Here is a 14,540-nt window from a genome sequence, read left to right on the forward strand (position 1 = left end):
GTAACACAAGGTGCCATCACATCCTGATCCATAAGCCCATCCTTTTTGAACACCCATTCCTTCAGTTCCCATGCTTGGGAATAACAGTTATTGGCCCTCCTCCCTGGTTCTGGTATTGTATGTCCATGTGTTTTTACTGAATTCTGTTATAATTTTAAATGTTTTTAATTGTTCAAATGTTTCAATGTTCGTATGTTCAGGGATCCTGATTAGGTAGAGAAACAGCATAAAAATCGTAGAGAGACAGCATAAAAATGTTTTAAACAAAACAAACAAGCTGCTTGGATTTGATAAGAAATGCTTTGATCATTCCAGAGTGGTTGCTTTTTGCATTTGTGAAATATTTACTACCAACTCCTACCAAGTTTATTCCTGGAGCCTGCCTAAGAGGGAGCTGAGCTGTGTGGAAAAACACCCTTCCAGAGAATGGGGTGTTTGGGCCACCCCTGGATTTATCTATCAGGGTTTTCCCAGTTGTTTTGAGAATCCTGCTTCAATACAAATAATTTTACAATGTATATCATTAGACCCCCCTCCAGGACTAAATTAATTCCATTCTGCTTTACAATCTCCTTACACTCTGAAGAACACAGTGAAAGGATTTTTTAAAAGCAAAGTAGAAGGAAATACGGAATGTCATGTGTGTTTTGCAAAGAGACAACTGTTGCTATAGGATGCAATTGAAGTGGCAGGACTCCCTGAACATGTTTGTAGGAATGGGTCAGCATGGGACCTGAAGCACTCAACCAGGCTTTGGAGAAGCACCGGAGGGGGGGGGGCAGGTAACAGAGGTGCCCTGTTGCATGCAGTTTTATGCAACACTTCTCCAAAGAAGACCACCACCCTGGTTTGCCATGTGGACTAGCAGTAATCAAAGTGGCACACTGGGTATCACAGGGATTGCAGACATCAGTGCTTCTTACTTCCCAGGACTAAACTGATTTAAATCCAAGCCTTTACCTGCCTTTGGAACTAGACTTAGTAAGATAAAATTTACTTTATACAATGCCTTTCTCTTCCCAGTGAGGACCCAAAACAGCTTATATTGTTGTCCTTTCCTCCATTTTATCCTTACAACCTCCTGATGAGTTAGGTTGAGAGTGTCTGAGTGGCCCAAAATGACCCTGCAAATTCCCATGGCAGAGTGGGGATCTGAAACAAGGTCTCCTAGGTCCTAGTCTGACACTCTCACCAGTACACCACACTGGCTTAATTAAGGTGGGATATACCTAAATCTGCGGTGGCTCAAGTGGTTAAGACGCTGAACTGCAGGCTGTGAAAGGTCAGTAGTTCAGCAGTTCGAGACCCTAGTGTGCCGTATGATGGAGTGAGATCTCATCTCTAGTTCCAAGCTCCTGCCAACCTAGCAGTTCGAAAGCAAGAAATTGCAAGTAGATAAATAGGTTTCGCTTCGGTGGGAGGGTAACAGCGTTCCGTGTGCCTTGGTGTTTAGTCATGCCGGCCACATGACCACGGAAACGTCTTCGGACAGCGCTGGCTCTTTGGCTTGGAAACGGAGATGAGCACCGCAACCCTAGAGTCGGATTCGACTGGCTTTCGAGCAAGGGAACCTTTACCTTTATACCTAATGCTATATTTTAACCACTGCATATCAGTTTTTCATATACACAGTAAACCCTAATTAATTTGTTTTTAGATTTATGTTTTTTGAACTGTTAGGGTCTACCAAACACACACACACAAGAACAAACTATTTCCCGCTATTTCCAGTAACGTGTTTAACTTTCCAATGCTACGGTACAAAAAAGCAGTTGCAGCCATTCCCTGAGGCACTTTACATAATGATTGAGGGCCAAGTGCTGGCGGTTCTGTTTATGGAGCTGTCACTGATGTTAATGGGAGTTTTGCATATGTATTCCCAGGATACCGTTTCTAATATTTATTCATCTGGCAGCAGGTACCTAAATCACATGGCAGAACCGGAAGGCTTCTCACAGGGAAAAGTCTTCCGTTAACTTAGAAGAGAATTTTTACATGTTACTTTCAAACCATTTACTGAGCAATCACCTCTTCATCATCAGTGATCCTGGAGTGAAAGCAGAAAGTCAAGAGTGGTTTGTCATAAAAAAAAGAGAGAGAGAGAGACTTCTTCATATTCACTGCTGAATGTGCAAATAAATCAAGAGACTGTCACCCCTGATCAACAGGCTGGGTAAGAAAACCCTTTGTCTGGAAGTGGAAAGGGACCACGGGCACTTACCAGGAGGGTTCCTTCTGCTCTGAGAAAGGGAGGGCATCTTGACATCTGTCAAGATTTTCATCTGTCCATCAAGGAGGAAGGACTAAAATTCGTCCAGACTTTCTGTCTCCTGGGGAGAATCACCCACTTTCCTCAGTTTGGTAACTCCTGAACCGGTATCTATACTAAAATACTACGTGACCCATTCAACATTTTAAGAAACATGTTAGGACAGGAAATGAGAAGGTATTAACAAGCAGCTTGTTATCCCCTGCTTTAAATCAGGGTGGGACAAGACGCCCTTCCCTCCCTGCCCTAACAGTAAGTGCCAATGTTCCTGCCTTGCCCTGATGGAGACCAAAGATCTAGCGCCATCACAGCCCTGGCCAATTGTCCCTGATAGTCATCTTGATTAAAGAGACATTCAGGCTGCTCTGCAACCATAAGCTCCTTATTGGAAGAACTCCCTTGAGTTCCCCATAGGAGAGGCCTGGACTTTTGTGAGAAGGGGTAGGATCTGTGCACCACCATTTTCAAGTCACTTAGTCAGCCAGGGCTGGTGCCCTGAAATCTGCCCTGAAATCCTCCCTGTTTCCCTGTCTAAACAATCCATGGGAAGGGGAAGAATGTGATCTGCAGGAGGATGCTGAATATCTTTTCCGGTTCTGTTGTGGGGAAGTGCAGCCTCCTCTTGCAGGGACCAAACGTCTTCCAACACTATATGGAAAAGTCAGCTTGCTACCTTTGGGGACCATCCAGAAAATGGAGACTGGGAGGGAGAGGAGTCTTTTCTACCCTGCTTCCCTAATGCTGCTCTATCTCCCTGACTGCTCTGCAGCAACCATGAGTGCCAAGCCCAAGTGTCTGCCATCTTCGTTGGAGCAGAGGATCTTGCCACCAAAATCAGCCACTGCCACTGAGGCGTTTTCTGAGGCACGACTGAATTGTGTGGCATGCTCTTCTGTTTCTGCTCATCTGCCATTGGTTGCTCTTCTGCAGGTCTGTGCCTGCTTGACCACAACAGGGAGCAGACTCTTTGTCCTGTCTTTGGAAGAAGGGGGTCCCCATCCTCCTTGGAAATGAAGCCACCTGAGGCTGTGTCAAAGTTCTCCATGTCCTCCATTGCCTCCGCCACTCCGCCCTCAGAAGGGGTGGGGTTGAAGAGCAGGCCAAAAGGAGCAATTGAGGTGTAGAATAAAGAAATGAGCAGTAGGTTGTGGCCCTCACTTTACGGAATGGCCTGGCTGATGAGGTCAGGAAGGCTCCCACTCTACAGGCTTTCTACAAATTTTGCAAAACTGAATTATTTAGGAGGCCTTCTTTACACAGGTAATAGAGCTTACTGTAACAAAATGTACAGGGACTGTGGACTATACTACTGTGAATAGTATGTACTATCTGTTGCTGTTGAGTATGATCCTGCTATGTAATCTTTGTACTGTTAAGATGTCATGTTAAAGCTTAAACCTTGTTTCAGCTTCATTTTCAGATTTCTGCATGTTTTCAGATTTCTGCAATCCAAACTTCATAGTTCTATTTGCTGAATGTCTCATCCTGTCAATCTTATTTGCCTTACTCTGTTGTAAACCAGTTTGAGCCTCACTGAAAAAGGCAGACTATAAATAACATAAGTAAAATAAATAAAGACTAATACATTTATAAGCTTTCAAGGGCTACAACCCGCTTTTATCAGATGCAATAATCTAATGGTAAATCAGTAGGTAATGCATCCTTAAGCACTGATTTAAACAAAAAGATTTTATACAATGGTCCCCAAAGCCAAGAAATACTAGAGACAAGAACAGGCTAGTGTGATGTAGTAATCTGAGTGCAGGACCAGGACAGCGAGATCTGGGGGAGCTTGGACCGGCCACTTTTTCTGAGGCTAGCAGGAGAGTTGTGGGGGGCAAAACAGAGGAAGGGAGACCCACACCTGAATTCCTTTAAGAAATGGCAGCATTAAAAAATTGCAATCAGTGGGTGTGTCCTAACTCTGTGTGGAGCACAAGGGAATTTAAGACCTAACCAAAGTTGACAGCAGAAATTACAAATGGCATACAGGGAAGAAATGTAAGCAATATTACTTTTTGATCCTAAAAACATATATGGGGTAAAAACACACATAGTACAGCTTCAGTGGCAACCTATGCATGAGGAAAGTTGGCCAAGTCCACCATGCTAGCGTGAACTTCTTTGTAGAGCTGAAATTTCTCTTTCTGATGGGCAAAAGACGTTGAGGGGGTGCATTGCCATGTCAGTCCTACTACCCATGTCATGTTTTTTCACTGCTTACTTCTGGGCCACATGCAAATGTTTAATGCCCTTTCTGTTCCACATCAAACAACGGCTAGTTTTAATGCAACAACTCGCACCTGTGTCTCAGTGATGTAAACTGAGGCAATACTGGCACAACTAGCCCATATAGCTTAAAATTACAGAACTGCATAGGCTTGGGTTGTTGGGTGACAATTTCCTCTCCGGAGGACACTAGTGACGAACATTTGTATCACCACCGCCTAATCTTAAATATTCATTTGCCTCTAGTAATTAAGAGAGAAAAGAAACTGGTAATAAAAGTAATGCAAAGAGCTAAAGTGAAGATCATTGAGATACTGAGGAGGGAAAGTAACTTCTTCAGGCTCTCTTTAGGCATGCTTGGAATCTGTCTTGATAGTAGCTCCATAGCACTTAATAAAACTAATGACATTACAGATTTAAAGCACTTAGTGGCTGATTATTGACAAGAGGATGGAACTATGCAAAAAAGCTTAATGAAACGTTCAATAATTAATTTGTTGTCACTGGAGCAGTGAGCAATATATATAGCCATTAGTATCTTGTTTTTCTGATTTGGGGCATAATGAAAAACACTGGAGTACATCAAGCCAGTCCCTAATAAAACTGCTCCCAGGATGGGGTTTTGGAATGCTAGCTAGTGCTGGGCTACATTTGAACCAATTATTTTGTACAGTCCTCTGAATACTGATGAAGATGTCACCAGGAGAAGAAGCAGAAAGAAGCAGAAGGAAGGGATTTAGTAAACACAGCAATGGTCCAGGGAGACTTACATTCAAAACTTCACTTATGGTTGAACATAAAAATATAATGGGTATCCAGTTGGATCAGATCAGTGGTCTACCTAATCCAGCATTGTATTTCATGCAGTGGCCAACAAACAGGGCACAAAGGCCAAATCCTGACTTTGCCTCCAAGCACTGGTATTCGGAGAATTAATGCCTATTGATATGAAGGTTCCCTATCATGTCTTGCAGCCATCAATGCCTCCTATGAATCCTTTTACTCCTGCTTTAAACCCATCTATGCTAGTGGTCATCACTGCATTCACTAGCAGTGAATTCCACAATTTAATTACTAATTGAATAAAAATTTCCTTTAGTCTGTCTTGAACCTTTTGCCCACCACCCTCATTGGTTGCAACTGAGTTCTAACATTATAGCGGAGAAGGGAAAAGTTCTCCATGTTCGCCTTTCAACACCCAATGTACAAGCTCACTGTACAATGATCTTGGGATCAATCACTATCTGTCAGACTAATCTAGGGATGGACATGAATTGGGAAAATGCAGCTTGGTTCGTGGTTCATGGCATGCTCAGTTTGCGAACCATGAACCATCACAAACTTCTAGACTCCAAACGAATTGGTTCGGTTTGGGAGGTTTGTGATGCGGTAGAATGCCCTCCCCAGCATGCTAGAGTTACCAAATTCACACACACACCAAACTGACTCTCCTCTACCTGCCCTCCAGGTTTGGTGAGGATTGGATTTATGGGGTCCGAGTTACAAGCCCCCAAAGGTACCCTTAGAAAAGTACTTTTGGGGAGAATGACGGGGATACAGAACAGATCCTTTGCAAGCTAGAGACATTGAAGTTGCAGGGGACTTTCCCCGAATACCCTCCAAGTTCCACCCCCCTCGTTGCTTTCAAGTTTGGTAAACATTTAAATTGAGTAGAGACAGTCTGTCTGCAGAGATAGTATGTCTGGAAACGAGTCCATTCATGAACTGGCATGACCCACCACAAACTGCTTGAAAGTTTGTGGAAAGTTTGTGCCGGTTGACCTGCCACAAACTTGAGTCTGCCGAACCACAAATTGCCCAAAATTTGTCATGAACTTTCGTTTGTGAGCCGATTCATACCCATCCCTTGTCTAATCTATCTCATTGTAAATATAACATGGAATAATTACATGTACATGCCCTCTAACATTTTTGAAGGCTAGGGACCAATTGTGAAAGTTAATAATAAATGTATGGTTGTGTGCGTGGACACTGAAACACCAAAATCAACTAAGGTCCATGTGATGGAGATAGCCCTGCTTAATATCGGTGTCTTAAGTAATCTTTCCTTTTCTTAAGAATGTCTTCTAAGCCCTGCTACATACCTGTACAGAACAGGTCAATAGTAGTGAGGCAACCTACAAAACCTTTTGAATCAGGTACATTTCACTGACTATGTACAGACATTGCACTGGATCCTATGACTCTTTTCCTTCCAGTGGAGAAAGACTTGGTGGAAGGAATTTATATGATCCAGTTTAGTGGAAGACAGTCATAGGATCCAACTGAGTATATTTCTGAAGACTTGAAAGTGGCATGATATTTCTGCATTGTTAGCTTCAGTATTTTATTTCAACCACAAAAAATGGGCTTGCAAATTATGTACCATATATTTATATTGGAACAACATAGCTCTAATACGATTCTGTTAAAGTTATATACTGGGGTAAGGGGGAGACGCTGCTTTCTGAATTCTGAAGCCTAACCCCTGGAAACCTTAGAACAAAGTAAGAGACCAATGGCACCTTGAATAAAACTTTATTGGTCTTAAAGGTGCTATTGGACTCTTACTTTGTTTTATTGCTTCAGACCAACATGGCTGCCCACCTCGATCTACCCTGGAAACCTTGTACACCCCATAGTATAAAGGTAAGTGATATATAGCCCGTTATACCTCAGGTCTTGCACACAGTCAAGTATTTGTAAAAAATGGTTTTGAGAGAACACTGTTAGCATTAACATAACACCAAAGGCCAAACGGGACTCTATGAGTCTGCCACAGGAACGCTGTACCTTTGCAGAGCTTGTTTTACCTTGTCAAATACCATAGGTGGGCTGACTGTGCTAGGGACTGTGGTGCAGGGGGTGAGGGACTCCTGCCCCCCTCCCCCACACTGTTATCAAGAACTGAAACAAGGGTCCCCGGCAGGATTCTGCCCCTGCTGCATTAATAAAGGTTTTTATTAAAAAGCTCTACAATTGTGCTGTGCCCCCTTGTGGACTCAGGGACATGGTATTGTCTTAAAGCATTAACATAACACCAAAGGCCAAACGGGACTCTATGAGTCTGCCACAGGAACGCTGTACCATTGCAGAGCTTGTTTTACCTTGTCAAACACCATAGGTGGGCTGACAGTGGTGCAGGGCGTGAGGGGCTCCTGCCCCCCTCCCCGACACTGTTATCAAGAACTGGAACAGGGGTCCCCAACAGGATTCTGCCCCTGCGGCATTAATAAAAGTTTTTATAAAAAAAGCTCTACAATTGTGCTGTGTCCCCTTGTGGACTCAGGGACATGGTATTGTCTTAACTTTAAGCTATGGCTAGCTCCAAGATGCGACGGGAAGGGGACAGGGAGAAGTGGATTTTTCCAAGACTCCTCCCAGTTTCTAAATCTTGACGAGGTTCCCTTTGTGTCAGCAATGAGGCCCTACGAGAACTTCCGCGTACATTCTGTTTTCACAAAATGCAACAGTGTCTGCAACAACGAAAGCACTGTAGATTGCTCTCTTCTACTTACTGTTCACATAGACATTAAATGCTACAGACGAGGTGGCATCTGAATTAGACACCAAAAACGTGTAAACACCTCCTTCTGTTCCCTTCAGTCGAGTAAGGTGAAGCTTGCTGGAATATCTACAGAAAAATCAGAAGAAATTCCGTTCTATTACTCATGTTATCCACAGCATATGCAGAAAGCAATCATGAGGCAGTTCACCAGCAAATGTGACATTCATCTATACTGTAGATGAGGATCCTTAAACTGTGCTGTACTCAGGAGTCCTATTCTGATGTGCCCAGCCTTTGCAGACAAGCACATTTTACCACCACTTTAAAAGAAAGCTGTTGGAAACAATTCTGAATTAAAATTCTGTTCTTTCTTCATGCCAAGGCTGTACTGCAGCGACAAATACCATGAGCAAATATCAGTGAGTCAGGCCGCAGTGGTGGCTAAAGCCAAGGGTCTGCAACCATTTAGAATGAAAAGGCCAAACTATGCCAAATTCAGGGCAAGAGATCAACAGTGACACTATAAGACAGCCGGTTTGCATAACTGGAAACACAAAACTTAACATCAGTGATGACTGACAGGTCAGTGAATAATCCATAAAACTTCCTCAAGCCCAAAATGGGAAATAGGATACAAATATTTAATACATCAAAACCTAAGTTTATTTATAAGTTCAATTTATATACCACCCTTCCCTGAATTCACAGGGTTCAGGGCATTAGCCAACAACAACAAAAAAAAACAATATAGAACAGGAATTAAAACAGCCAAGTTAAAATTGAAGAAGATTTAGTTCTTTAGATAGAAGTTTTATATCTAGATAGAAGTGTATTATAGAAAAATAAAAAAGTTTTGGTTAAAAAAAAAAAACCTGCTACAGCAAAGTAATTCTACACAAAAATGTTCTTAGTACCTCCATGGCTCCCTTTATCATTCTACAGACACAGGATATTTACTTTTTGACCTCAAGTCAGTTTTCCCCATAGCTTGCCAAAGTACCTGTGACTGTCACCTTTACCTCTGAGCAAGCTGTTCATGTAACACAGAGGCCTTTGATCTCTTACAGTACAATCCTATGCAAAGTAACTCCAGTCTGTTCTCCTCTACCATTTCCATCTCCGTAAAGCATCTCTAAGAAGCCCTTTAGTCTCATAAGAATCTCTGCCTCCCATTCTCTTCATGTACTGGTTAGCCTAGCACCCCAACTACCCTCCGATAGACCTTAACTTAAATCACTGCGTTTCCATTTTCAAAGAGCCACGTTTGGCTCTCTGGTGTCAGAGGTGGCTGAACCCTGGACCTGGGTTTGGCTGGATAAAATTCCCTACAGGGCACTCCAGATGGCCTTCAATGTGTTGCACACCCAGATGTCTCAGTCCAACATATTCTGAATGTCAAGAGGCTAAAATGATACCACGAAACCTGTGAATGCAGAGTGGGATGGAAACAAACATCACACCATCTAATTACTACTTAGCCAAGTCTCCTAAGAACATAAGAACATAAGAGATGCCAATGTTGGATCAGGCCAATGGCCCATCCAGTCCAACACTCTGTGTCACACAGTGGCCAGAAATACCAGTGCCATCAGGAGGTCCACCAGTGGGGCCAGGACATTAGAAGCCCTCCCACTGTTGACCACCACCCCCCAAGCACCAAGAAGACAGAGCAATCATGTCCTCTTTTCATTCATGCCATGCATTCAGCACAACTGCTCCAGATTAAATTTGCCATCTGTTAGTCCAGAAAAGGCCTCTAGCATGGTCTTTTGTTATACTGTTTAAGGTAACGTAGGCTATCAGCCACTGCCTTGGTTACAACGAATCATAAGGTGTATTCGCTTTCCTTCTCACTTTTGGTTCACCTTAAGCCTTTCAAGCTGGAGCCTCACCACAACCTACTACCTCCAGGAGATGAAAGCATTATGACAGCTCCCTTTAGGTACAGTAGCTGGATGCTGGAGAAGAAATGGAAATCTGGACACAACCCTGCACTGCTCTCTTGGCTTCTGCCAATAAAACCTAGAAGATGCTGGGAACTGTCACAGAGATCTTGCAGTGGTCCTTGGCCCATCTCCCTGGAAAACAGGTAGAACCAGCCATATCATAAGCCTGTTTGCATGCACCATTCTATATTACCTGATTTTGTCTATACTGGTGATTTGGACATAATGGTCAGATGAATTTTGCAGAGTTTCATTCATATACATCCATACTTCTTCCTCTGGTTTTGGATATGCTTCATACACCACTGCTAAATCCAGATTTTCTCCATCATTGACATTTACCGTTGTGTTTGTTGTAGCTGATAAACTGACATATCCTTTACCTGGTTGGTTGAAATATGAAAAGTTTAAAAATTACATTGCCTGTAGGCTTCCCAGTGTTTTCTGCTGCCGGCCTGTGTGTATGTGTGCATATTATTGGGTGCGTAATTAAATCAAGGTCAATGGGATAAGGAAACTTTACTGATAAAGTAAGATTATAAATTTCCACCTGCAGAAAACTGATTTTATCAGTTAAATGAAAAGCTGTGAGTGTCGAGTGACATTTTACTGAGTGAGGTGAGCAATAACTCTTGTGGCTCACAAAGGGATCCTGCGCTGGATATTGGATCTAGATCTAGCCATTCATGCCAGGAAAATTTATATTAAAATGGAACTTTAAAGTGCAGATGTTTCGCTGGATGTACATCAGAAGGCAGTTCACAATAGAAAAACAACCATAAAAATACAACACAGAGATCAATAAACAGAGAGTCAGCAATACAATAAGCTCTGCAGCAGTATCCTCAGATTAATCCAGGCTGTCTGGGGCTCTAATATTTAAGAACTAGCACCATGATTTGCACCAGACAGCTAGGAGCCAACGAATCCCCCCCACACACACACATGTGTAATGTATTTCTATAGTATTTGGGGAGGGGGGCTCTGTCCATAGTATTTACAGCTGATAATAAATGCAGTCCAATATAATACCTTGTCCGGACACAGGGCCCATCCCTGGCTCCAGATTCTGAGCTGCCACCATTGCCACTTCCTCAGCCAACAGAGCCCCTTAGTGCTGCCTCATTCCCCCAAAGTCCTGCCTGACAGGCCCCGCCCCCATGCTGGATGGGGAGAAGCATAGGACATGGCTACAGCCCGCAGGAGCAGCTGTGCCATTCATGCCTGTTGGGTGGGACAGTGGCCCTACTTGGCCAATGAGCCTCCAGGGTTAGGGGAGAGAAGGCAATTCTGCAAGGCCCTGGGCTTCATGGAAGGGAAGTTGGGGGGGGGGGAAGCTGGGAAGGACCATCCTGGGCTATTTAAAGCTAAGAATCTCCTGGCCAAGGAGGACTGGGGCTGCTTTTCACTGCTGGGTGAGTTCGCAGAGATCACGGAGTAAACAAAGCATCCACAAAGGAGGAGGAGGGAACTGTTGAATTAAACCCCCTTCCCTCCCAACCTGAAGCCAACAGAGGGGTAGAGGGGCTTCAGACTTTCTTGGGAAGTTCATCTGAAACACCCCCCCACTCCGCAGTCTCAGTTGCAACTCGGTGTCCTCCTCACATCATTTAAGAAATGCTGCAATGTAGCCACTAGACTGATTTTATTTCATGCCTGGGTCTAGTGATACCATCTAAGAAGCAGAACCCTCCCCCCCCCAATTACATAAAGACATGTTCAGAATACTTTGGCTAATTACAGTACATGAATATGCTCCTAATCAGTTTAGCACTTATGGTAATTTTAATATTTAAACAGTACTACGTGTTACAGAAATCCAACACTCAGGGGTTTTTGTTTTTTTCCAGGGAAGCATGTTAATCAACAGGGCAATATAAGCATTTCTGAAGGCCCTTGCCTAGACTAATCTGTAGGGCATGAGAGACACTGAGACACCTTGGCGGGAGGGTGGGGTAAAAGTCCAACAAATAAATAAATAAATAATAAACAATGCAACAAACTTTCCCATGGGACCTGCAAATTAAAGCTGTCATACCCAAATGTTCCTCCCTGCTCGAGTTAATATTTAATACGTTCCATATACTTTCCATGCATCATAGTAGAGGGAAATGCATGAAAACGTGCAATGCCCTTCAGTTGTTGAATTCATTTTAATGGGTTAACCTTCCCAAAGACGGCCACCAAACCTCATCATTGTATGCTGTTCTTTATAGTGCTATTCTGTAAGGCTTTTGAATGTTAGCATACATTCTTAATGGTTTTTGATTGTATATGACCAATGGGCACTTTTTCAGTGGGGAGATGATCTTTACTGCTTTTCACTGTTGTTAATGTTTTTATTCTGTTTGTTGTTTTAATGTTTTTACAAATTATTTTCATTTCAAGTATTGCTGGTATGTATGTCACCTTGAACTCTGGAGGGGGGGCAAGCAACTTTAAACATTTATCAATAAGCAAACCAAACAGTAAACACCAGAAGATTTCCACTACATCCACTGCTTTGAAACATCATACACTTTCCATGCCAACATCCATGATTTCTTCAAGAATCAGTACCTTCAAGAGTCAGTACCTATCGAAAAGTATCCTACAACTGGCCCTGCCAATGTAGACATGCTATTTATACACATGAACTCTGTGCAGCAGTTACTTAATATGGGTACCCTGTGAGACAGCATACTGCATTTACATTGACAGTATCATATAAATACGGCATGATATGATTGTCATCATCTTTATTGGACTGCAGTGTTATCGCAGGTATAGAAAACTGAAAGAAAGGTTCTTTAATCTGGGAGGATCGTGTGTTGTCTGAGATAAATGTATATATAGTGAAAAACTGGCATTTTGTTTTTCAGCATAACATATTGAATTTACTACAGGGCATTTCAAATCCCCCCTTCCATATCAAGGAGCAAAGTTTATGTAAATATCATTTGCTCTCCCCCATGACAGTGAAACACAAGTGAACTATTATTATTTACCTAGTACTTTCAAGGTTATAGTGGCATTGGATGTTCCGAAATGGTTTCTTCCTTGGCACAGGAACACTCCAGAATCATTCACTCCCACTGAACGGATGTTCAACGTTAATTTTTGTTCATATTCAAAATTACCTATATTCTTGCTTTTTCTTGAAACATTCTGTCGGCAAGGAGGGGAAAAATTAACATCTAAGATACAGTGTACACAGCATCTTTCACAGATAAATTAAAAATAGACGTAATTATAACTTCACCATATTAATATTCATAACTTAAAACCAGAATAATAAGCCATCGTGACGAACCTGTCACTGGAACCTCTCCATACAAAACAACTATATTCTCGGGGCTCAGTTCAGAAAAAAAAAGAAACGTCCTTCCCAGAGCTGTACTCATTTCCCCCTCTGTTTTTTTTCTTCCTAATTTCCTTTCTTTGGATACTCTCCTACATTCTCAGTCTGCTGCCTTCTTTTCCAGGAATAACTACAAAATTAGGAGATATGTCCTGATTAATAAATGTGACGTTTCGGGGCATTTTTCTTACATTACCTCAGCAGTATGGAAGATACTGTTCTGCATCAGAAGACTTGGGTCATGTAGGAGGAATGAGCTGGCTGCTAAGCAGGTCAACCTCGCGACAGAACTGCCCCCCACTTCAAAGAACAGGAAACCCCAGGTTACGAAGCAGCTAGATCACTGGCTCCTCCCACAAGGTATTAGATTTCTGATGCTACTGAATAGGTGCAAGGATGAGGGCTGGTGTGTCACTACGGTAACGCTGCATAACATCTGGATAACGTTTCAGGTGGGTAACAGTGTTGGTCTGCAGTAGAAGAGCTACATTTGAGCCTGGTAGCACCTTCACGACCAACTTCCCTTCATCAGATAATGATAATGATAATGATAAAGGGAGATTTGACTCTCCAGAGCTTATACCCTGGAAATCTTGTTGGTCGTCAAAGCACTGTTGGAAGGCTTAGGATTCTAATTTCAAACTAGTCAAACACGACGGCAAGAAAGCAGGTGGCGGCGGAAAAGTGCCCTCAAGCCACAGCTGACTTATGGTGACCTTATAGGAGGCGGTTTGCCATTGCCTGCCTCCGCAACATGGCCCTGGCATTCCTTGGAGCTCTCCCACCCAAATACTAGCCAGGGCTGACCCTCCTTAGCTTCCAAAATCGGGCTAGCCTGAGCTATTCGGGTCAGGGCAAGAAAACAGGGTTTCCACTTAACAAGAGTTTCTTAATTGATGCGGCTTAGCGGCACCCAGTTCACTTACCTGTGGTGAGTGTTAGTGATGATGAACTGCTGGGGGGACTGGTTTTCCCGGAAGGGAAGGGGCTACAGGGGAGGAACAGCACGAGTACCCGGGGCTGGCACCCAATTTGCTAGCTGTGGTTAGCAGGCAGTCACCATTGTGTCTGCGCCAGCTCATTAAACACATATCCTAACAATAGCAAGATATATTTTTCATGTCTCATTTTCAAATTTTAGCAGATTGCCTGCTAATGATATTTTGAAAAACAGAGATAAAAGTATTTCAGTAGATTTTTATTCATACAAATGTGGGGGGGGGGATATAAAATGCACCAAGGAGAACA

At 42.9% G+C, this 14,540-nt stretch overlaps 1 protein-coding gene across 1 annotated transcript in view; it reads right to left on the reverse strand.

Annotated features, from left to right (window-relative positions):
* Positions 1-14,540, reverse strand: part of KIT (KIT proto-oncogene receptor tyrosine kinase) — a 63,925-nt gene that overhangs the window by 30,597 nt on the left and 18,788 nt on the right. Inside the window, exons 5-7 of the mRNA XM_015406117.1 lie at positions 12,940-13,099; positions 10,146-10,335; positions 8,017-8,132 (exon numbers count right to left, since the gene is read on the reverse strand). Coding sequence (XP_015261603.1) covers positions 8,017-8,132; positions 10,146-10,335; positions 12,940-13,099 — 466 coding nt within the window. The remainder of the gene's footprint in view (positions 1-8,016; positions 8,133-10,145; positions 10,336-12,939; positions 13,100-14,540) is intronic.

This window comes from Gekko japonicus, unplaced genomic scaffold (assembly GCF_001447785.1).
Source record: "Gekko japonicus isolate JY-2015 unplaced genomic scaffold, Gekko_japonicus_V1.1 scaffold896, whole genome shotgun sequence".
Taxonomy (NCBI): Eukaryota; Metazoa; Chordata; class Lepidosauria; order Squamata; family Gekkonidae; genus Gekko; species Gekko japonicus.